Source organism: Bubalus bubalis, chromosome 24 (assembly GCF_019923935.1).
Source record: "Bubalus bubalis isolate 160015118507 breed Murrah chromosome 24, NDDB_SH_1, whole genome shotgun sequence".
NCBI lineage: Eukaryota > Metazoa > Chordata > Mammalia > Artiodactyla > Bovidae > Bubalus > Bubalus bubalis.
The window spans coordinates 5448021-5472368 of record NC_059180.1 but is presented as its reverse complement, the minus strand read 5'-3'; the positions used below and the strand labels follow the sequence as shown (position 1 = coordinate 5472368).

Below are 24348 nucleotides of genomic sequence, written 5' to 3'. Positions count from 1 at the left end.
AATAAACACAAACACGATGAAAAGGGAAAAAATGACTTGATCATCTCAATTGATGCAGAAGAATTATTTTTACAAAATTCAACACCTATCCATGATATTAAAAAAAAAAAACTTAACAAAGTAGAAATAGAAGGAAACTAACTCAACGTAATAAAGGCCACATATGAAAAGCCCACAGCTAACATTACACTTAATGATCAAAAGCTAAATGCTTTACCTCTAAGATCAGAAACAAGACAAGGGCCTTCACCACTTCTGTTCAACATAATACTAGAAGTCCAAGCCAAAGCAATTAGTCAAGGGAAAAAAAAGGCATTTAAATTGAAAAGAACAAAGTAAAATTATCTCTGTTCACAGATAAAAGAATTTTATGTGTTGTAAATCCTAAAGATTCCAAACACAAAAATGTTTAATAAAATTCAGCAAAGTTGCAGGATATAAAAATCAACATACAAAAATTAGCTGTGTTTCTATAAATTAACAAGGAAGAGTATGAAAAGGCAATCTTTAAAACAATTCAATTTACAATAGCATCAAAAATAATAAAATATCTAGAAATAAATTTAACCAAGGAGGCAAAAGACTTGTGGCCTGAAAGCTATAACAATTTGCTGAAAGAAATTAAAGATACCAATAATGTAAAGGTACCCCGTGGTCATGATTGGAAGAATTAATATTGTTAAGATGTCAGTACTACTCAAAGGAATCTACAGATTTAGTGCAATTTCTGTCAAATTCCAAACAGCATGTTTTTTTTTTCTGGAAATAGAAAAATCCATCCTTAAATTTATATGGAATCCGGAGGACTCTGAGGAGCCAAGACAGTCTTGAAGAACACAGCTGAAGGTCTCACACTTCCTGATTTTGAAACATCACACAGCTACAGTAATCAAAACAGTATGCCACTGGTATAAAGACAGACATAGGCACTAATGGAGCAGCAAAGAGAGCCCAGAGGCACACTCTCATAAAGAGAGCTAGGTGATTTCTGACAAGAGTGCCAAGACCATTCAATGGGGAAAGAACAGTCTTTTCAACAGACTGTGCTGGGAAATATGAATAGCCGCATGCAAAAGAATGAAGTGGGACCCTTATCTTACACCACATACAAAAATTACCTAAAAAGGCATGAAATGTAAGCCCCAGAAATGTAAGACCTAAAACTATAAAACACTTAGAAGAAAAAATAGGAGAAAAACCTCAAACACTGGATTCGGGAATAATTTCTTGGATATGACACCAAAAGCCCAGGAAACAAAACAAAACCCAGATAACCTGATCATCAAAATTAAAAATGTCTATGCATCAGAGGACACAATCAACAGAGAGAAAAAGCAACATATGAAATGGGAGAAAATACTTACACATCATATCTTATAAGGGGTTAATATCCAGAATACATAAAGAACTCCTACAACTTAACAATTAAAATATATATTTTTTATTTAAAAATTGGCAAAGGATTTGGATAGGCATTTCTCCAAAGATATACAAATGGCCAACAAGCCATTTGTTTATTCAAATATGAAAAAAAAAATGCTCAACAGCACTAATCATTAAGGAAGTGCAAATCAAAACCATAATGAGATACCACCTCACATTCATTAGGATGGCTACTATTAAATACACACACACAAGTTTCTAAGGATCATGTCTGCGAGTCAGGATTCCGGATCTAGGGACAATGGTCCCGATGGGATGGAACCCGAAGGCGTCATTGAGAGTAACTGGAATGAGATTGTCGACAGCTTTGATGACATGAACCTCTCAGAGTCACTCCTCCGTGGCATATATGCCTATGGTTTTGAGAAGCCCTCTGCCATCCAGCAGCGAGCCATTCTTCCTTGTATCAAGGGTTATGATGTGATTGCTCAAGCCCAATCTGGGACTGGAAAAACAACCACTTTTGCCATATCAATTCTGCAACAGATTGAATTAGATCTAAAGGCCACCCAGGCCTTGGTCCTGGCACCCACTAAAGAGTTGACCCAGCAGATACAGAAGGTAGTTATGGCCTTAGGAGATTACATGGGTGCCTCGTGCCATGCCTGCATTGGGGGTACCAATGTACGTGCTGAGGTGCAGAAGCTGCAGATGGAAGCCCCCCATATCATCGTGGGTACCCTAGGCCGTGTGTTCAACATGCTTAACCAGAGATACTTGTCTCCCAAATACATCAAGATGTTTGTACTGGATGAAGCTGATGAAAGGTTAAGCTGTGGATTCAAGGACCAGATCTATGACATATTCCAGAAGCTCAACAGCAACACCCAGGTGGTTTTGCTGTCAGCTACAATGCCTTCTGATGTGCTTGAGGTGACCAAGAAGTTCATGAGGGACCCAATTAGAATTCTTGTCAAGAAGGAAGAGTTGACGCTGGAGGGTATCCGTCAGTTCTACATCAATGTGGAATGAGAGGAGCGGAAGCTGGACACACTGTGCGACTTGTATGAAACCCTGACCATTACCCAGGCAGTCATCTTCATCAACACCCGAAGGAAGGTGGATTGGCTCACCGAGAAGATGCATGCCCAAGACTTCACCGTCTCTGCCATGCACGGAGACATGGACCAAAAAGAACGAGACGTTGTCATGAGGGAGTTCCGCTCTGGCTCTAGCAGAGTATTGATTACCACTGACCTACTGGCCAGAGGCATTGATGTACAGCAAGTTTCCTTAATCATCAACTATGACCTACCCACCAATAGGGAAAACTATATCCACAGAATTGGTCATGGCGGACGTTTCGGCCGTAAGGGTGTGGCTATTAACATGGTGACAGAAGAGGACAAGAGGACTCTTTGAGACATCAAGACCTTCTACAACACCTCCATTGAGGAAATGCCCCTCAATGTTGCTGACGTCATCTGAGGGGGGCTGTTGTGCTACGTAGCACCAGCCAGGGATGAAACCTTGGAGGGGGCTGAGGAGCAGCAGGAGAGGGGAGGGAAGGGAGCCAAGGGATGGACATCTTGTCATTTTTTTCTTTTTTTTTTTCTTTGACTCTTTAAATAAATGTCACTTTTTGAGGCAAAATAAATAAATAAATACACACACACACACAAACAGACACAAGTACACCTCAGAAATATTGCATGTTCAGTATCAGATCACAATAAAGCAAGTCACACAAATTTTATTTTCCAGTGCACATAAAAGTGATTTTATATTAAACTATTATCTATGAAGTATGCAATAGCATTATGTTTATACATATAAATTTATATACACCTGAAACTAACACAACTGTATACCTGAAACTAACACAACATTGTAAATTAACTATATTTCAATTTTTTAAAATCATAGTTTTTTTAAAAATGACCATTACATGAACACTGGAGTTCTGATCTGGCTGAAGATTAATTTCCTGGGTTAAAGACAAAAAGTAAGAAAATATTAAGATATCCCCTGTAGGCAAAAGTTACAAATTAAACCACTTAAAGCAATAACTTTCCAGTAGAAAAGCCCTAAGGAGACGATGTGGAGCCCAGGAGAACTGGGCCCAGCCAGACTGCACATTTGTCTTTAACAATGCCCACTGGGTACTGCTCTCTGGAGGCCAAGAGTAGCTCGGCAAATAATCTGAGTGTGAGGCCCACACAACTCTTTGAAGCCCAAGAATCAGGGAATGAAGCCTCCTTGCTCACTGTGCCTTCCAGGCACAGATGTACTCCTCACCCTGCTTTCCATGGGGCTCAGGGTTGTGTCTCTGGCTTTAGGTTGCTTCTGAGCTGTCTGTCCCTCCTTAAGGAAGAGAAGCAAGTCAGGAAGAGGCGCATTCCTCAGGTTGGGTTGGCAGAAATCAGAACAACTGGACAGGTCAGTGCCAATGTGGACACAAGAGGAGACACTCCTCTCTCAATGCTCCAAAATGTATAAGCCCAAAGACATCTCCTCCACTTCTCAAAGATAAGCAGGACAGGAGACCTGTAGGATGCCTTGGAAACCATCTAGGAATCCAACCCCATCACTTTACAGAGAAGCAATCAGAGTACAGAATTTCAAAAACCACACAGGATTCGATTCTTAGACAGCCTCACTCAGCACCTGCCCTGATTCCCGATTGTGAAGGCCTGTCTATTAATTCCATCTGTTTCTAAAGCTTATCCTTGACAGAGACATCTGAAAACATTTGCTGGCGTTAAGACAGGCTCAGGAGCAGAGCAGGTGTCTGCCCACAATAACCTATTTCACATCACATTGAATGTAGGCAACTTAGCAAGGAAGAAACTAGTAGAAATTAAACCTCAAACCATTCCTATAACCCTCTAAATTAACATCTTATTTTTGCTGGCAGATATACAAATATTCTGACATAGACGTTATCTGTATGTACATGCTATCTTATGTTCTGCTTTCAAAGTCTGTATCATAGACAAATATCCAGAAATGAATACATGCTTCCACTTTTAATATCTGTATAATATTCCACTACATTGATAAATCATAGCTGCAAAGCTATTCTCTTATTGGGCATTTGATTGTCTTAACCTTTTTTTTAAAATATAGGAATGTTTCAACAAATATCTGAACAAATTACCTTCTTTTTCCATAGGATTTGTTTCCTGCTATATAGTTCCAAATGTAAAATGCCTACAGTTACTACATTTACTTAGTTTGTGTAAACCTCTACAAGACAGATAATAGTACCAATCTATAGTTGGGGTAGAATTTAAAAGCTAAAATTTAAGTACTTAGTACAGTGCCTGCTCTATAGTATATATTTATTATTAATTTATTACTACTAATAATATATCTATATACTTACTTGGAAAGCATGATCACCTAAATATACCTAAACTTTTCCATTAAAATCTATTTGTATCATATATATATCTTTACTTTATCCGTTACAACTTTCTTTGAGCAAATATTTTATTTTTCAAGTTGAATTAAAAACCTAAAATATCAATTTTATCATTGGTGGGAATGAAATCACCTTTTTCATTGTATTTTTTAATGGTTTATTTTTAAGACTTTAGTTATGAGATATTATGCAAAAAAGTTATGTTTTTAATCTCTTTTTTTCCTTCTAAAATAACCAATACCAGCATTTCTAGTGAAATATTACATAAGGAATGATAACAGAGAACATTCATATCTTGTTCTTTTGAGGGAAAAGGTTTAAGTCTTCCATAAACAAGATGTTGAACAGGCAGTTTACATATTAAGACAAACACTCCTAATGTTTTCAGAGTTTTAATCTATAAAGCAATGATAAGTTTATCTAGATACTTTATTGAAGTCTAATTACATTATTTTGATATTTGGTTCATGATGAATTAGGTTCATGGATTTCCTTGAGTTTAACAGTTAACTCAATGTGTCATATTCTTAATTCTCAGATATTTTATTTGGGGTATTTATATCTATGAACAAAAATTAAGGACTTCCCTGTAGCTCAAATGGTTAAGAATCTGCCTGCAATGAAGGAGATCAGGGTTCGATCCCTGAGTTGGGAAGATCCTCTGAAGAAGGGAACGGCAATCCACTCTAGTATTCTTGCCTGGAGAATCCCATGGACAGAGGAGCCTGGTGAGCTACAGTCCATGGGGTCGCAAAGAGTTGGACACGACTGAGCAACTAACACATGAACAAAATTGGTCTAAAATATTTCTTTCATTGTCATTGTTTATCTTGAATTTAAAATACTTGCCTCTAAAAGTGAACTGAATAATAATAACAATAATAGTAATAGCCAGGTTAACTGCTTACATGTACAGTGCACAATTCTCAACAAATTATAGGTATTTCTCATTTAATCCTCACAATAACCTCTTTTAGCAAATATTTCAGATTATTAACATGCTACAATTTTCTCTATTTTAAAATTTTTTCTTACTGAATTAATTATTGGTGCTTAGAAGATTTTGAAGACATTGGAATCAGGTGCCCCCTTAGAAACTATTTAATAACTTTATGTTTCTTTCTCTATTAGCCTCATATTCATGTTCTCTAATTCATTTTGCACCTTTGGGGATATTTCAAACATATGTAAGTAGCCTTCTATTGTTTATTTGACAAGATGTATTAGCCCACAGTTGAAAAGGACGTGGCAAGGACTTTGAGTTTTAAACGAGATGAGGAGCCACTGGAGGACTTTGAGCAGAGGAATAACATCTGACTTATATTTCTTACCATTCACCCCGGATGCCATGTAGAAACAGACTGCTGAGAATCAGATGAGGATAGAAACAGTGAGCCTGGTTAACAGACTACTGAATAACCTGGATTGAAAAAAAAGACAGTTTGGGCCACAAAGGCAGCAGTGGTCACAGAAAAAAAGTGGTCCCACCTGGTTACAGTTCAAAGGTAGAGATGACAATATATTGGATGAGGACAGTAACTGATTACTTAATAAGAGGAGTTAAGGAATGTACTAAGGTTTTGGCTTGAGCAGTTAGAAGAATAAGATGCGACCGAGGAAGCAGCAGTTTTGAGGAGAAGATCAGCAACACGGTTTTAGACAAGTCAAGTCTGAGACACCTGGCAGATCTAAATGTATATGGAATGCAAGAAGTTGAACCTAAGTAAGTTCAAAGTTCAAGAGGAAAATCCCAAACTGGAGAGAAATCTGGCTGGTATGTAAAGCTTTGGGGCTAATGAGACCACAGATTGAAGGAGGCCAGCTGGAGGTCAGAAAAGGAGGAGCAAGTGCGCAGCCAGTGAGGGAGGAGGGATGCCCAGATGAAACCGCTTCAAAGCCGAGTGAAAAACGTGCTTCCCAAAGGAGGACGTGACCAACGGTGCCAGCTCCAGCTTGTGGGGTCTCAGGAGACAGAGCCTGAGCGCTAACCACAGACGGAGCGATGGCGGCCTTGACAAGAGACACTTCAGGGATTGGTGGGGAGGCCTGGGACGGGGGCTTTGTGAGAGAACAGGAAGGTGGAACTGGAGAATGAGTACTGATCACATTCTGAGAACTTTTGTGGAAAAGGATGGATAGAGAAATGAGTTGATGGCTGGGGGGGAATGTGAGGTCAAGCATGGATTTTCAAACTGGAGGATGTCTGCAGGAATGGTCCAGAAGCAAGGAGGGGAAGGGAGGAATCTTTTCTGTTTTGAGTTAGACTTTTTGATTTTTGGTATTCTTAAAATGACTCCCCTGGTGGCCCAGTGGTAAAGAACCCACCTGCCAATGCAGGGGATGTGGGTTTGGTCCCTGGGTTGGGAAGATCCCCGGAGCAGGAAATGGCAACCCACTCCAGTACTCTTGCCTGGAAAAGTCTTATGGACTGAGGAGTCTAGTGGACTACACAGTCCACAGGGTCACAGAAGAGTCGGACATACTTAGCGACTAAACAGCAAAAACAATTCTTAAAATAGGAGCACTTGGAAAGACCATGTTCCCAACCAGTGGGAAACAGTAACAGGAAAATGTTCTTCTCTTGGGCAGTGGGAGGATGGGAAGGAAAAGACAGGATGGAGACTCCTTGGTTTGCAAAGAATGTTAGTCAGGAAAGGACAGAGCATTGGTCCCTGCGCCACAGCTCCCGTTCACACTCGAGCGTGTCTCAGCACCTCTGTTGCAGCTACATGAACAAGCCGCCTCTTCCCAGTACAGACGACCTTCTTTACCATGTCCCTATTCTGTCCATCCTGCCCCAAACTCCCTTCTCCTGTCCCCGGGCTGACCACCGCAGGATTCCCTGATCCACTGACAAGAATGCCCCAAGTTTAAGGTTACCCGGTAGCACTTCTTCAGTCTTTTTGAGAAAATCAAAGCACTACTTTGAAATCAGACTGACCTGGAATAAAATCCTGATGTCTTTGGGGGAAATTACTCAAGCCCTCTCAGTCTCAGTTTACTCATCTGTAAAATAAGAATAATAATGCCTACTTTATACACATTGTGAGGATTAAATACATGCACCTACATACATGCCTAGCCCTGTGTATGACACACAGTAGGTGCTCAATAAGTGTCAGCTCCCTAGTCTAAGGGCTGTCACCTTTCCATTTGACTAGAAGCTTCTTGGGAGCAAGAACAATGTCCTTCATTGTTTTCACATCGCTCACATCGCCCAGTAAAGAGCTGTTTTAATCAGCACTGGTCAAATGAAGATCTAAACCATACTAAATACATGCTTCCTTTCATTTTTACTTTTCACTGAACAGATTTTTCTCTTAGCCCCTTAGGCTTCTATCTTATGGCTGTCCTTTACCAAAGATTCTTGCCTGTGGGCTGTCAAATACTTGAATCCTTAAAAAAAAAAAAAATGCATCAGTAAAATATTACTTCCAAAGGAGCCATTTCTTTTCTATACTAAGGCATAGCTCTCAACACAGGCCAAGAGTCTGTGGGCTGGGTCCTGCGCGAGCTGAAATCTCCATCCTCGCTGGATGCTGCCCAGTGGAGCGGGGAAGCCCCTTTGCTCCAACAAAATGGTGGCAGGAAAAGCCTCCCAAGACCGTGAGCCCCTTTTCACTCCCTGCCCAGGTCCCAGGTGGGCCATACCCATTCCCATAGCTTTTCCAGACTGATTTCCCCTGTCAGCTATTCATCCCCAAGCAGCGCAGTAACTCCAGTTGCTTCTTTCCCACCCTCACTCTTTAGGCCGTACCTTCTATAGGACACAAATCCCAACTATGTCTTGTAAAGCACTGAAAATTCATTTGTAACTAATGAAACTTCAGCTATGCTTGCAAAGAACTCCAACTCTGAGTTGCTGCCCTGCTGCCCACTCTGTTACTTTGGGCAACATCACACTCGCAGTTCCTCTTTGTTATCTGCGGGGGGGGGGGGGGTCTCACCCTCCAGAGGCGAGGCCCTTCCTGGGTCAGCCCTGACGGAAGGGCGGGCTGAGCTGTCCCAGTCAGCAGGCTCTTCTGTCCAGGTGTGCCCTGGCCAACTCCATCATCAAGCATCATCACCAGGACCAAGGTGGCCCAGAGCCAGTGATGAGTGGCAGCCTGGGCACCCAAGTCCTAGGCTCCATGTGGGTGGAGGAGCAAGGGGAGATAAACTACTGGTGGGGAAGAAGGTTTGTGGGGAAGGAGGATGTTTACAAATATCCTGAAGTTCCATGTATGTGCCATTGTGGTTCTAGAATTCTGTATAGAAAGGGCCTTAGGTGGCAATCCTATTGGGATTAGGAGGAAATTACATTCCTATAGCCCTTTACTTAATACTGAGACATCATCACAATAAAGAACTAGAGTATGATGGAAATTTGGGGGGCTAGCACACCTAAAGTATCCACTTTGTTGTTGCCACCACACAAGGCTTCCTCTTGGAGAGATAGCATATGGAGCTTTGGGGGCTCAAGGTCAGTAGCATTTTGGTGGCAAAATAATTAAAACCCTGACTTTGCAATCTGCCAGGGCCATAGGACTTCCTGGTTGAAGCTTCTCCTTTGATGGGTAGAGAGCCTTCTTTTAGGTTTCTACCACATGAACACAAAGATGTGAGCTGAGGGGATGTATGGGGGAAGGAGGGAGACACCACCATCCTCTAAAGCCCACGCCTGGTCTGGATCTCCTAGCAGGACCAGTCGACCATGGAGATGGGAAACCTCACAAGCGCCTCCCAGTTCATCCTCCTCAGTCTCTCCAGCCAACCCGAGAAGCAGGAGCTGATCTTCGGGCTCTTCCTTCTCATGTACCTGGTTGGGGCAGCCGGGAACCTGCTCATCGTTCTGGCTATTGGCTCAGATTCCCACCTCCACACGCCCTTGTACTTCTTTCTCAGCAACCTCTCCCTGGTGGATTTCTGCTTCATCTCCACCACAGTCCCCAAGATGCTCACGAACATCCAGACACAGACCCAGTCCATTTCCTACAGTGGCTGCCTAGCCCAGATCTACTTCTGCATTTTGCTTGCGAACATGGACAACTTCCTCCTGATGGCCATGGCTTACGACCGCTACGTGGCGGTCTGCCGGCCCCTACACTACTCCATGACTATGAGTCTAGCAGCCTGTGCCCTCATGCTTGGGAGCGCCTGGCTCCTTGCCAACCTCCACTCCCTGCTGCATACCCTCCTCATGGCCCGGCTGGACTTCTGTGCCAGCAACGTCATCCCTTACTTCTTCTGTGACCTCGTTCCCCTGCTTCAGCTCTCCTGCTCCAACACCCTGCCCAATCAACTCATGATTCTGCTGGTGGGGGGCCTGATCGTCCTCATCCCCTTCCTCAGCATCCTCATCTCCTACGTCCACATTGTGTCTGCTGTGCTCAAGGTCCCATCTGCCCGGGGAAAACAGAAGGCCTTCTCTACCTGTGGCTCCCACCTTGCTGTGGTCATCCTCTTCTATGGGACCATCACAGGGGTCTACCTGAGTCCCTCACCCTCCCACTCAGCTGACAAGGATTCACTGGCTTCAGTAATGTACATGGTGGTCACCCCCATGCTGAATCCCTTTATCTACTGCCTGAGGAATAAGGACATGCAGGGAGCTCTGTGGAAACTGGTCAGTGTGAAGGTTGCATTCCATGGGCTATGATAGCAGAGCTCCCCTTCAGGGCCTCTGTGCTGGAAAGAGGATGAACCCCAGGGACAGGCTCAACACACAGAAGGCGGGAGGAGCAGACCTCACTGTCCCGTGTTGTCACTGTGGCCAGCAAAGCCTTTCATTGCTCCATAAGTAATCTGCAGGTCCAAAATATCTTGACCCCTGTGCTGACTGCCTAGACTACCAACAGGAGAATAAACTCTCCCATAAAGACAAAACCACATAAACAGGTATAAAGTAGCTCTATCTGCAGACCTTCTGGAGAGGGTTCATGTGAGAACAGTGAGTTCATAGGAGTCTATGACCTGTGCTGGTGGGCTTCCCTGGTGGCTCAGTCAGTAAGGAATCTGCCAGTGATGTGGAAAATCCAGGTTCAATCCCTGGGTTGGGAAGATCCCCTGAAGAAGGGAATGGCAACCCACCCCCAGTTTTCTTGTCTGGAGAATCTCATAGACTGTAACCCTCCTCTGCTGGAGGGTTACAGTCCATGGGGTCGCAAAGAATCAGACACAACTGAGTGACTCACTCACACACACACACACACACACACACACACAACCTGTGCTGACAGCCTGTGCCAAGGAGATGCCCTTTGAGAGCCCCCATGCACCCCTACAGAGGCTCAGATCTTTAATCCTCAACCATCCCAGCTTCCAAACTCCTCTGCTGGACCCCCCACTTCCCAACAACCATCCCCACACTCTGGGCTGAACCTGGCTTTGGAGACAGGCTTCAGTCTGTCTACTCTCAGGCTAGGTCCTGCTGGCTGGAGCTCCATAGCTCTACCTACTTGTATCGGGAATGCCTAGAGTGACTGTCTCAGCTGAACACCTATGAAGGCCCTATACTGTCCCACTTATGTGCTTTCTTGTCTCTTAGGAAAGAGAGGAGGCTGGACTTAGAGTTGGTTCTCTGGGTGTGAAGCATGTAAAAGGAAGGGGCCAAGATAATCCTTCTGAAGATGCTTCTCTATAAGCTGAACTGGACAAAGAGACAAAGGGAAAAGGCCTCATGTAATGAGTTCATGGCTGAAGAAGGTGTATGTGGCTTTCTGTCCAGTAGGATAATATCCTAGGCTGCGACGGGTGTGGCAGAGCTGGGGAGAGCATTACACGGAAAGTAATCCCAACTGGCACCTGGTCCTGGGCCCTCTGATTACCAGCTATTTGACTCTGGTTCATCTGACAAGCACCATTCCAGCCAACCCTCCTCATTCTCCTCCAGCTGCCATTTGCCCATTTCTATCCATCAAAATTCCAGTTGTTCCTCAAGGCTCAGATAAAATACCATGCCCTTCATGAAGCCACCTCAAGTCTCCCCGGTCAAAAGGAAATTTTTTTCTCCTCTGAATCTCAATATAATTTGAATTCTACTACAGCTTCTTTCATGCTCTGTTTTGCATACTTCAACTTTGCAGGGCTCACCTTAACTCTACTACAAACAGAATTGTTGGAGTCAAGTCTTATTCTCTTAAATCTCAACGTTTTAAATTGACAGCAGATATGCAGAAAGAACACTTATGGCCTTTCTCCCCATGATTTTGCCTTAACCAATACATTTCCCCAACCCCAGACAAGGAAAAAGTTAGCAACCTGGTTGGCCAGAGCCCAAGGAGTTCACTGGTGCATATTTTATGAGGGGCAGTGTGCCCTTATGGGTCATCATTTAGGGGTGAAGCTCCCTTCCTCCCAGCCTGGCCCCTTGATTAGTCCTCTTCTATCCGTGTCTGGCTGGAGTCCTCACTTGGGTCCAGTCACCTCTTCCTCCCTCCCTCCCTCTCCCTGCCCCCAACACCATGACTGAGCACATAGGCCCTTAATTCTGATCTGGGGCTGAGTGGGAAAGCAAGGTAGGCCGAAGCTACTTCCCAGCTCACCTTTAACCACTGAGCCCACGACAGAGGTTACTGGGTATAACTCACATACCAACAGTTGAACTTCGGCTCAAAGTTTGCTATTGTTCCTTGAACAGTTTCCATGGGATCCTGAGCCTTAGGAGTTGGGATGATTGGATTTCAGCTTTCCTGGGTCTCTGATCATAGAACCACAATAACAGCAACAAAATCTCACCATCACCTTGTGACGTCATGAAAAGCTGACGTCAGCATGGAGAAGAAGTCTTCGTATGCATTTGCTATAATGGTGAATAATACAACGGTTTGGTCTCAAAGTTAAAAAAAAAAAAAAAGGAACAAGAAAAAGATTTTAAAAGGGGGCAGGCAGTGAATACCTTTGAAAGACCTTAAACTGACCTTGTTCATCAGTGGGCCGTGAGGATGCTTCCTGCCCTAAGGCCTCTCCTTGTCACCTTGTCAGCCTGGCTCACGTCCTGGCCAGGAGGCTGCTTGCTGAGGGGGAAATGGGAAGGAACCACCTGCACACAGGTCAACTATAAGATGTTCAGAAGCTCAGCCACCCTTACAGACTTCGTAGCATAAACACAATCCTGTGAAGATACCAGAATGTCCGTTTATATTTTTAAAATAAAATATTTAAGGGGAAAAAAATAGTTGTTATCTACATTTTTAAAAGTGTTATGAGGGAAAGTGGAAGCATCTCTGAGAATAATTAGAATAAAAAATATCTCCTACATCATTTTCCAAGTCATACAACACTCCCTCTGCTCACAGTGGGTGCCTTCCCCACACCAGGGGCCACAGGTACTGCATCTGTTCAACAAAGGTAATTTGAGCTCAAGGGAAATTATGTCCCAGATACCCTATCCCAGAGAGAGATCAGCAAACAAAACAGTTTCCTCTTTCTTGCAGCAGCTGATGTTCCAGGGATTAGGGAGGCAGAAAAAAAATTGAGAAAAAAAGCATTCAACATGTCAGAGTTGTGAGGGCTGTAAGAAAAATAAACCCGGTTCAGGCACCAGACATTGACCAGGAGTGCTCCTGTGGGCAGGCTGTGCTTCAGTTACTATTGTTTCATAACCAACAACCCCAACTCCGTGGCTTAAAATACTCATTTATTTGTTCTCTCATATTTCTGGTGGTGACTGGGCCCTCAGAATAATGTACAGATAGGGTTTTGTCAGAGTTCCTGGTGAATCCTCTGCAACACTCACCTCTCCCAGAACTACACCGGCTTTGCTGGACTCTCCACACCCAACCCGGCACGTGGTTACAGATGAGCACAACCTCCTTCTGTTATAACAGAACTCAAGCATTTTCTGTAGAGCTGCGCTCCCAAGATGCCCTAAGCAAAGTGCTTCACCTGCCTCCCCCATCGTGGGACGTGAAAGTGAAGGAGAGTGATGGCAACTGAGAAAACGAGAGAAGCAGCAGCAGGCAGAGCAGCAGATACTAGGTGACTGCACCAAGAGAAATGGATGCATTGAAGAAATCTTTGTGAAGCACTTTTATTAAGCTGGGCACTGTGCTGAGACAGAGCAATAAATGAATTTCTGAGTCCCTCCTCCCCATCAAAATCTTCTAGTGTGAAATTAGGATGTAACTATCCTTGTTGTTTAAGAGGTTCCTGCATTATAGCTACGAGCTGAGAGTCATAACAGCACTTTGCTAAGATCATGACTTACTGTTCGTTTGGGTTTTTTTTTGTTTTTTATTATTATTATTATTTTAATTTTATTTTATTTTTAAAATTTACATAATTGTATTAGTATTGCCACAGGTATACATGTGTTCCCCATCCTGAACCCTCCTCCCTCCTCCCTCCCCATTCCATCCCTCTGGGTCGTCCCAGTGCACCAGCCCCAAGCATCCAGTATCGTGCATCGAACCTGGACTGGCAACTTGTTTCATACATGATATTTTACATGTTTTAATGCCATTCTCCCAAATCTCCCCACCCTCTCCCTCTCCCACAGAGTCCATAAGACTGTTCTATACATCAGTGTCTCTTTTGCTGTCTCGTACACAGGGTTATTGTTACCATCTTTCTAAATTCCATATATATGCGTTAGTATACTGTATTGGTGTTTTTCTTTCTGGCTTACTTCACTCTGTATAATAGGCTCCAGTTTCATCCACCTCATTAGAACTGATTGAAATGTATTCTTTTTAATGGCTGAGTAATACTCCATTGTGTATATGTACCACAGCTTTCTTATCCATTCATCTGCTGATGGACATCTAGGTTGCTTCCATGTTCTGGCTATTATAAACAGTGCTGCGATGAACATTGGGGTACACGTGTCTCTTTCCCTTCTGGTTTCCTCAGTGTGTATGCCCAGCAGTGGGATTGCTGGATCATAAGGCAGTTCTATTTCCAGTTTTTTAAGGAATCTCCACACTGTTCTCCAGAGTGGCTGTACTAGTTTGCATTCCCACCAACAGTGTAAGAGGGTTCCCTTTTCTCCACACCCTCTCCAGCATTTATTACTTGTAGACTTTTGGATCGCAGCCATTCTGACTGGTGTGAAATGGTACCTCATAGTGGTTTTGATTTGCATTTCTCTGATAATGAGTGATGTTGAGCATCTTTTCATGTGTTTGTTAGCCATCTGGATGTCTTCTTTGGAGAAATGTCTATTTAGTTCTTTGGCCCATTTTTTGATTGGGTCATTTATTTTTCTGGAGTTGAGCTGTAGGAGTTGCTTGTATATTCTCGAGATTAGTTGTTTGTCAGTTGCTTCATTTGCTATTATCTTCTCCCATTCTGAAGGCTGTCTTTTCACCTTGCTAATAGTTTCCTTTGATGTGCAGAAGCTTTTAAGGTTAATTAGGTCCCATTTGTTTATTTTTGCTTTTATTTCCAATATTCTGGGAGGTGGGTCATAGAGGATCCTGCTGTGATGTATGTCAGAGAGTGTTTTGCCTATGTTCTCCTCTAGGAGTTTTATAGTTTCTGGTCTTACGTTGAGATCTTTAATCCATTTTGAGTTTATTTTTGTGTATGGTGTTAGAAAGTGTTCTAGTTTCATTCTTTTACAAGTGGTTGACCAGATTTCCCAGCACCACTTGTTAAAGAGATTGTCTTTAATCCATTGTATATTCTTGCCTCCTTTGTCAAAGATAAGGTGTCCATATGTGCATGGATTTATCTCTGGGCTTTCTATTTTGTTCCATTGATCTATATTTCTGTCTTTGTGCCAGTACCATACTGTCTTGATAACTGTGGCTTTGTAGTAGAGCCTGAAGTCAGGTAGGTTGATTCCTCCAGTTCCATTCTTCTTTCTCAAGATCGCTTTGGCTATTCGAGGTTTTTTGTATTTCCATACAAATTGTGAAATTATTTGTTCTAGCTCTGTGAAGAATGCTGTTGGTAGCTTGATAGGGATTGCATTGAATCTATAGATTGCTTTGGGTAGTATACTCATTTTCACTATATTGATTCTTCCAATCCATGAACATGGTATATTTCTCCATCTGTTAGTGTCCTCTTTGATTTCTTTCACCAGTGTTTTATAGTTTTCTATATAGGTCTTTAGTTTCTTTAGGCAGATATATTCCTAAGTATTTTATTCTTTCCTTTGCAATGGTGAATGGAATTGTTTCCTTAATTTCTCTTTGTTTTCTCATTATTAGTGTATAGGAATGCAAGGGATTTCTGGGTGTTGATTTTATATCCTGCAACTTTACTATAGTCACTGATTAGTTCTAGTAATTTTCTGGTGGAGTCTTTAGGGTTTTCTATGTAGAGGATCATGTCATCTGCAAACAGTGAGAGCTTTACTTCTTCTTTTCCAATTTGGATTCCTTTTCTTTCTTTTTCTGTTCTGATTGCTGTGGCCAAAACTTCCAAAACTATGTTGAATAGTAATGGTGAAAGTGGGCACCCTTGTCTTGTTCCTGACTTTAGAGGAAATGCTTTCAATTTTTCACCATTGAGGATAATGTTTGCGGTGGGTTTGTCATATATAGCTTTTATTATGTTGAGGTATGTTCCTTCTATTCCTGCTTTCTGGAGAGTTTTTATCATAAATGGATGTTGAATTTTGTCAAAGGCTTTCTCTGCATCTATTGAGATAATCATATGGTTTTTATTTTTCAATTTGTTAATGTGGTGTATTACATTGATTGATTTGCGGATATTGAAGAATCCTTGCATCCCTGGGATAAAGCCCACTTGGTCATGGTGTATGATATTTTTAATGTGTTGTTGGATTCTGATTGCTAGAATTTTGTTAAGGATTTTTGCATCTATGTTCATCAGTGATATTGGCCTGTAGTTTTCTTTTTTTGTGGGATCTTTGTCAGGTTTTGGTATTAGGGTGATGGTGGCCTCATAGAATGAGTTTGGAAGTTTACCATCCTCTGCAATTTTCTGGAAGAGTTTGAGCAGGATAGGTGTTAGCTCTTCTCTAAATTTTTGGTAGAATTCAGCTGTGAAGCCGTCTGGACCTGGGCTTTTGTTTGCTGGAAGAGTTTTGATTACAGTTTCAATTTCTGTGCTTGTGATGGGTCTGTTAAGATTTTCTATTTCTTCCTGGTCGAGTTTTGGAAAGTTGTACTTTTCTAAGAATTTGTCCATTTCTTCCACGTTGTCCATTTTATTGGCATATAATTGTTGATAGTAGTCTCTTATGATCCTTTGTATTTCTGTGTTGTCTGTTGTGATCTCTCCATTTTCATTTCTAATTTTATTGATTTGATTTTTCTCCCTTTGTTTCTTGATGAGTCTGGCTAATGGTGTGTCAATTTTATTTATCCTTTCAAAAAACCAGCTTTTGGTTTTGTTGATTTTTGCTATGATCTCTTTTGTTTCTTTTGCATTTATTTCTGCTCTAAGTTTTAAGATTTCTTTCCTTCTACTAACCCTGGGGTTCTTCATTTCTTCCTTTTCTAGTTGCTTTAGGTGTAGAGTTAGGTTATTTATTTGACTTTTTTCTTGTTTCTTGAGGTGTGCCTGTATTGCTATGAACTTTCCCCTTAGGACTGCTTTTACCGTGTCCCACAGGTTTTGGGTTGTTGTGTTTTCATTTTCATTCGTTTCTATGCACATTTTGATTTCTTTTTTGATTTCTTCTGTGATTTGTTGGTTATTCAGCAGTGTGTTGTTCAGCCTCCATGTGTTGGAATTTTTAATAGTTTTTCTCTTGTAATTGAGATCTAATCTTACTGCATTGTGGTCAGAAAAGATGCTTGGAATGATTTCTATTTTTTTGAATTTACCAAGGCTAGCTTTATGGCCCAGGATGTGATCTATCCTGGAGAAGGTTCCATGTGCGCTTGAGAAAAAGGTGAAATTCATTGTTTTGGGATGAAATGTCCTATAGATATCAATTAGGTCTACCTGGTCTATTGTATCGTTTAAAGTTTGTGTTTCCTTGTTAATTTTCTGTTTAGTTGATCTATCCATAGGTGTGAGTGGGGTATTAAAGTCTCCCACTATTATTGTGTTATTGTTAATTTCTCCTTTCATACTTGTTAGCATTTGTCTTACATACTGCGGTGCTCCTGTGTTGGGTGCATATATATTTATAATTGTTATATCTTCTTCTTGGATTGATCCTTTGATCATTATGTAGTGACCATCTTTGTCTCTTTTCACAGTCTTTGTTTTAAAGTCTATTTTATCTCATATGAGTATTGCTACTCCTGCTTTCTTGTGGTCCCTATTTGCATGGAAAATCTTTTTCCAGCCCTTCACTTTCAGTCTGTATGTGTCCCCTGTTTTGAGGTGGGTCTCTTGTAGACAACATATGTAGGGGTCTTGTTTTTGTATCCATTCAGCCAGTCTTTGTCTTTTGGTTGGGGCATTCAACCCATTTACATTTAAGGTAATTACTGATAAGTATGATCCCGTTGTCATTTACTTTATTGTTTTGGGTTCGAATTTATACACCGTTTTTGTGTTTCCTGTCTAGAGAATATCCTTTAGTATTTGTTGGAGAGCTGGTTTGGTGGTGCAGAATTCTCTCAGCTTTTGCTTGTCTGAAAAGCTTTTGATTTCTCCTTCATACTTGAATGAGATCCTTGCTGGGTACACTAATCTGGGCTGTAGGTTATTTTCTTTCATCATTTTAAGTACGTCTTGCCATTCCCTCCTGGCTTGAAGAGTTTCTATTGAAAGGTCAGCTGTTATCCTTATGGGTATTCCCTTGTGTGTTATTTGTTGTTTTTCCCTTGCTGCTTTTAATATTTGTTCTTTGTGTTTGATCTTTGTTAATTTGATTAATATGTGTCTTGGGGTGTTTTGCCTTGGGTTTATCCTGTTTGGGACTCTCTGGGTTTCTTGGACTTGGGTGATTATTTCCTTCCCCATTTTAGGGAAGTTTTCAACTATTATCTCCTCAAGTATTTTCTCATGGTCTTTCTTTTTGTCTTCTTCTTCTGGGACCCCTATGATTCGAATGTTGTAGCGTTTAATATTGTCCTGGAGGTCTCTGAGATTGTCCTCATTTCTTCTAATTCGTTTTTCTTTTATCCTCTCTGATTCATTTATTTCTACCATTCTATCTTCTAATTCACTAATCCTATCTTCTGCCTCTGTTATTCTACTATTTGTTGCCTCCAGAGTGTTTTTAATTTCCCTTATTGCATTATTCATTATATATTGACTCTTTTTTATTTCTTCTAAGTCCTTGTTAAACCTTTCTTGCATCTTCTCAATCCTTGCCTCCAGGCTATTTATCTGTGATTCCATTTTAATTTCAAGATTTTGGATCAATTTCACTATCATTATTCAAAATTCTTTATCAGGTAGATTCCCTATCTCTTCCTCTTTTGTTTGGTTTGGTGGGCATTTATCCTGTTCCTTTATCTGCTGGCTATTCCTCTGTCTCTTCATCTTGTTTAAATTGCTGAGTTTGGGGTGTCCTTTCTGTATTCTGGCAGTTTGTGGAGTTCTCTTTATTGTGGCGTTTCCTCGCTGTGTGTGGGTTTGTACAGGTGGCTTGTCAAGGTTTCCTAGTTAGGGAAGCTTGTGTCGATGTTCTGGTGGATGGAGCTGTATTTCTTCTCTCTGGAGTGTAATGAAATGTCCAGTAATGAGTTATGAGATGTCTATGGTTTTGGGGTGACTTTGGGCAGCCTGTATCTTGAAGCTCAGGGCTGTGTTCCTTTGTTGCTGGAGAATTTGCTTGGTATATCTTGCCCTGGAACTTGTTGGCCCTTGTGTGGTGCTTGGCTTCAGTGTCAGTATGGAGGCGTTTGATGAGCTCCTGTCAATTAATGTTCCTTGGAGTCAGGAGTTCCCTGGAGTCAGGGTTTGGACTTAAGCCTCCTACTTCCAGTTATCGGTCTTATTTTTACAGTAGTTTCAAAACTTCTTCTATACAGCACCATTGATAAAACATCTACGTTAAAGATGAAAAGTTTCTCTACTGTGAGGGTCACTCAGAGAGGTTCACAGCGTTACATGGAGAAGAGAAGAGGGAGGAGGGAGTTAGAGGTGACCCAAATGAGATGAGGTGGAATCAATAGTGGAGAGAGTGGGCTAGCCAGTAGTCACTTCCTTATGTGCACACCACAACTGGACCGCTCAGAGATGTTCACGGAGTTATACAGAAAAGAGAAGAAGGAGGCAGGAGACAGAGGTGGCCAGAAGGATAAAAGGGGGAAATGAAAAGGAGGGAGACAGATCCAGCCAGTAATCAGTTCCCTAAGTGTTCTCCACCGTCTGGAACACACAGAAATTCACAGAGTTGGGTAGAGTAGAGAGGGGTTAGGGAGGAGATACAGGCGACCTGGTGGAGAAAACGGAGAGTTCAAAGGGAGAGAGAGCAGTCAAGCCAGTAATCTCGTCCCCTAGTGAAAAATGGGTCCTGAAGATTGGGTTCTTAAAGGTACAAAATTGGTAACAAATACATAAAAGCAAAAATTAAAAATCTAGAGTAGAGTTTGGAATTTCAAAAATGCGATGTTAATGAAAAGAAGAAGAAAAAGAAAGAGAGAGAAAACGAACAAAGAAAAACAAACAAGGTCGTGAAAATTATAAAGAAACTACAGGTACAAAATTGATAACTAATACCAAAAAGCAAAAATTAAAAATCTAGAGTAGAGTTTGGAATTTCAAAAATACAATGTTAAAAAAAAGAAGAAGAAGAAAAATAAAGAGAGACAACAAACAAACCAACAAAAACAATGTCGCAAAAATTATAAAGAAAATACAGGTACAAAATTGGTATCAAATACCAAAAAGCATAAATTAAAAAATCTTGAGTAGAGTTTGGAATTGCAGATATACGATGTTATATAAAAGAAGAAGAGAAAGAAACAGAGGGGGAAAAAAAGAAAAAAAAAGTCACAGAAATTATAAAAAAAACTATAGGTACAAAATTGATAACATATACCAAAAGGCTAAAATTAAAAATCTAGAGTAGAGTTTGGAATTTCAAAAATACGATGTTAAAGAAAAGAAGAGGGAAAAGAAAGAGAAAAAACGAACAAAGAAAAACAAACAAGGTCGTGAAAATTATAAAGAAACTACAGGTACAAAATTGATAACTAATACCAAAAAGCAAAAATTAAAAATCTAGAGTAGAGTTTGGAATTTCAAAAATACAATGTTAAAAAAAAGAAGAAGAAGAAAAATAAAGAGAGAAAACAATCAAACCAACAAAAACAATGTCGCAAAAATTATAAAGAAAATACAGGTACAAAATTGATATCAAATACCAAAAAGCATAAATTAAAAATCTTGAGTAGAGTTTGGAATTGCAGATATACGATGTTATATAAAAGAAGAAGAGAAAGAAACAGAGGGGGAAAAAAGTCACAGAAATTATGAAAAAAACTATAGGTACAAAATTGATAACATATACCAAAAGGCTAAAATTAAAAATCTAGAGTAGAGTTTGGAATTTCAAAAATACAATGTTAAAGAAAAGAAGAAAAAGAAAAAAAAAAAAAACACGGTTAAAAAATTATAAAATATACATATGAAGTTTGCTGAAGAAGAAAAAAAATAGGGTGTTATTTTTTGCAAAGTAATAGTTATAAAAGTGAAAACTAAAGGACAATAGAGGACTTAAATTTTTTTTTTAATTTAATAAAAAAGAAAGAAAGAAAGAAAGATTGATCGTAAAAATAGTAAAAATATATCTAGGTCTTTCTCTGGTTTTGTTGTGAGTATTGTGGGTTCAGTTCATTTTTGGCTAGTTCCTTGGTCCGACTTATATTTCTCAAGATCTATAGGCCCCTTCCTATGTAGTCCGTAGTAACCACAGGGTTTTAATCTATGGCCTGTAGCTTCCAAGGCGTTTCCCTCTGTTATAGCTTCTTCTGTTTGCTGGTCTCTTCAGTGTCTGGTTCCCGCCCTGACACAAAGGGGACGGTGGAGGACGCTATTTTTATTTATTTATTTAGGCTCACTTGTTCAGCCGCGCTGTGGGGAGGGAGGGAGGGATGTTGCAAACAGATAACACTGGCGTAGGCTCGCAGTGCCTCAGCCACACTGGGTCTGCCCCCGCTCACGGCGCGTGTAGCCTCCCTGCCCACACTGCTCGGGCTCTAGGTTGTTCCGCCGGGAACAATCAGAGGCCGGCCCTGGGCTGAGCTCCCAGGTCCAAGCCGCTCAGGTTCAGGCACTCGGGTAGTCCTCAGAGGCGCAGACTCGGTTGGGCCTGCATTTTGTGCTCTTCCCAGATCCAAGCAGCTCAGGTGATGAGGTGTTTGGTGAGCACCAATGCTGCGACTTATCGCCTCCCCGCCACTCGGTTATCTGGGTGTAAAACCGGCGCACCTTCTCAGGCAGATGTTGACCGTCCAGACCCCCAAGAAGTTTTAGTTAGCAAAGAAGCCTGCTTACAGTTTTATAGATAGTGTCTCTCTGGGGCTGCGATTGCCCCCTTCCGGCTCTGGCTGCCTGTCACCGGAGGGGGAAGGTCTGCAGCCGGCTATCTCTGTTCAGTCCTTTGTTCTGTGCGCGGGCCTGGCGGTGTGTTAGGTTAGGGCTGGCTTTTCGCGTGGTAGATATCCCACAGTCTGGTTTGCTAGCCCAAATTATTTCGCTCAGATAGCGCTCAGGACATTCGGGCCCGATTCTTACTCTAAGGGACACAGCCCGCGCCGCGCTTCCCTGCCCAGCCCCCGCTTGCTAATGGCGTGTGCAGGCGTCTGCGCCGCTTCTCCGCTGGGGGAGTTACCGTAGGGCTCACAATCTGCGATTTTTACTTGTTTATTTATTTATTTTTTCCTCCCTTTTATGTTGCCCTCTGTGCTTCCAAAGCTCGGCACAGATTCAGCAGTGAGAAGGTTTCCTGGTGTTTGGAAACTTCTCTCTTTTTAAGACTCCCTTCCCGGGACGGAACTCCGTCCCTCCCTCTTTTGTCTCTTTTTTTGTCTTTTATATTTTTTCCTACCTCCTTTCGAAGAGTTGGGTTGCTTTTCTGGGTGCCTGATGTCCTCTGCCGGCATTCAGAAGTTGTTTTGTGGAATTTACTCGACGTTTAAATGCTCTTTTGATGAATTTGTGGGGGAGAAAGTGTTCTCCCCGTCCTACTCCTCCGCCATCTTGGCTCCTCCAGCCTTACTGTTCATTTGTATGACCATCTTGTCTCTGCTTTGGGCTGGTGGGGGGAAACTTTGGGGTTTATTCAAATGTTTCAACAAGTGCTCTGGTGCGACCAGTGTCCCACATGATGATGGAGCAAGTGCTCTCAAAACAGACATGCATATTACCACCTGAGGAGTCGGGTAAAAGGAAGGTACCAGTGGAAAATTCCTCCATCCCCAAGTACATTTCAAACAAGTTCCCTGGTGTCTTTGATGTCAGGGATTTTCAGAGGACACTTGGAGAGTCTCTGCTGAAAAGCATTGTTAAACAATAAAAAAGGAGGCATAGTAAAAAGTTTTCAGTTTATTTGAGCAAAACTCATTCCACACGCAGGAGGCGAGAGCAAGACGTCTACAGAGAAGGAAGAGAAGTGAGTAAATTGAGAGGCTGTAGTTTAAGGCTGCCTTATACAGGAAGTCAAGCTGGCTGTTTGTGACTGGTCATCCTTTTCAATTTCTTTTAACCTCGAGGCATTCACAGGCGCAAGGTCTGGGTTTGCTCATACAGGCTGCCAAGGCATTAGGATTACCTCTAACTGCCTCCTTGTTTAACTAGTTGAAGACCATGAAGGATAAAAATCTCTATCCTGAATATCCTAGGATAGCTTTCACCTTGAGCACTGAGTGTGGCAGGAACATGCCCACCCTTCCACTACCCAAGCTGAAAATAGCAAGCTGAGCAAGCTAATCTGATTGAGAGCTGAGTGCCTCCTAGAGGAGCCATATCTCCTGTGGAACCATGGAAGGCAAGGGATGTTCTAAGACAGTGGACCTGGTCACCTCTAGATCCCCTACATTGAATTTTTTTAATCAGATGCCATTATTCCATGAGAAAGTCATCTTCTAGAGTCAAATACCACATGATCAAGTTACCTGCCCCACTGCTCCAGGAACTTCCTAAAATATAAAGCACTTCAACATACAGATGTGACCAGTACCAGGTGGGATTTACCAGGGAGCTACAAAGAATGCTGCAATGAATTGTCTTGTGCATATGTCTCTTCTTATTGTTAGAGGTGTGTCTTTAGAATAAATTCACATGTAATTTTGTTAGATATAGCACTGCTAAATTCCCCTCACATAAAGTTGTACCATTTTGCGTTCTGTCAGAGGTGCCTAAGAATTCCTTTTTTCCCACAAACCCATCAAACACATGTAGTCAGGCTTTTGAAGTATGACCAATCTATAGGATAAGAAATAATATCTCAGTGTAGCTTTACTTGGCATTTATTTCATGAGTGAAGGTGAATATCTTTTCATTATGTTCAAGAGTCACCTTTATCTTTTTTGTGAATTCAAATTTGTTAATTTTTCCATGCAATACCATCTTTATTATATGCTAGATTTCCATACAGAGATGGGTCTGTTTCTGAACCTGTATTCCACTCCATTGGTGTATCTGTGCTACCACCACACTGTTTTAACTCTTGGTTTTTCCATCTCTTATTTTCCATTCTTTCCATCAGCACCTTAGTCCAGGCGGCTGGA

The 24348-nt window shown here is 41.6% G+C and overlaps 2 protein-coding genes across 2 annotated transcripts; both read left to right on the top strand.

Annotated features, from left to right (window-relative positions):
• The first annotated feature begins 1642 nt into the window (after positions 1-1642).
• Positions 1643-3036, top strand: LOC102412085 (eukaryotic initiation factor 4A-I-like). Its single transcript, XM_044936069.1, is given in 1 exon segment — positions 1643-3036. A coding segment is annotated over 1 exon segment (1221 nt). The 5' UTR covers positions 1643-1650; the 3' UTR covers positions 2872-3036.
• A 6467-nt stretch (positions 3037-9503) lies between these two features.
• Positions 9504-10605, top strand: LOC102413286 (olfactory receptor 1F12-like). Its single transcript, XM_006042988.3, has one exon. The coding sequence runs from the start codon at positions 9504-9506 to the stop codon at positions 10446-10448; it is 945 nt and encodes a 314-aa protein (XP_006043050.1). The 3' UTR covers positions 10449-10605.
• The last annotated feature ends 13743 nt before the right edge of the window (positions 10606-24348 follow it).

Excerpts from the sequence above, each read along its gene's own strand:
- LOC102413286 (XM_006042988.3), top strand. The coding sequence starts at position 9,504 with ATGGAGATGGGAAACCTCACAAGCGCCTCCCAGTTCATCCTCCTCAGT.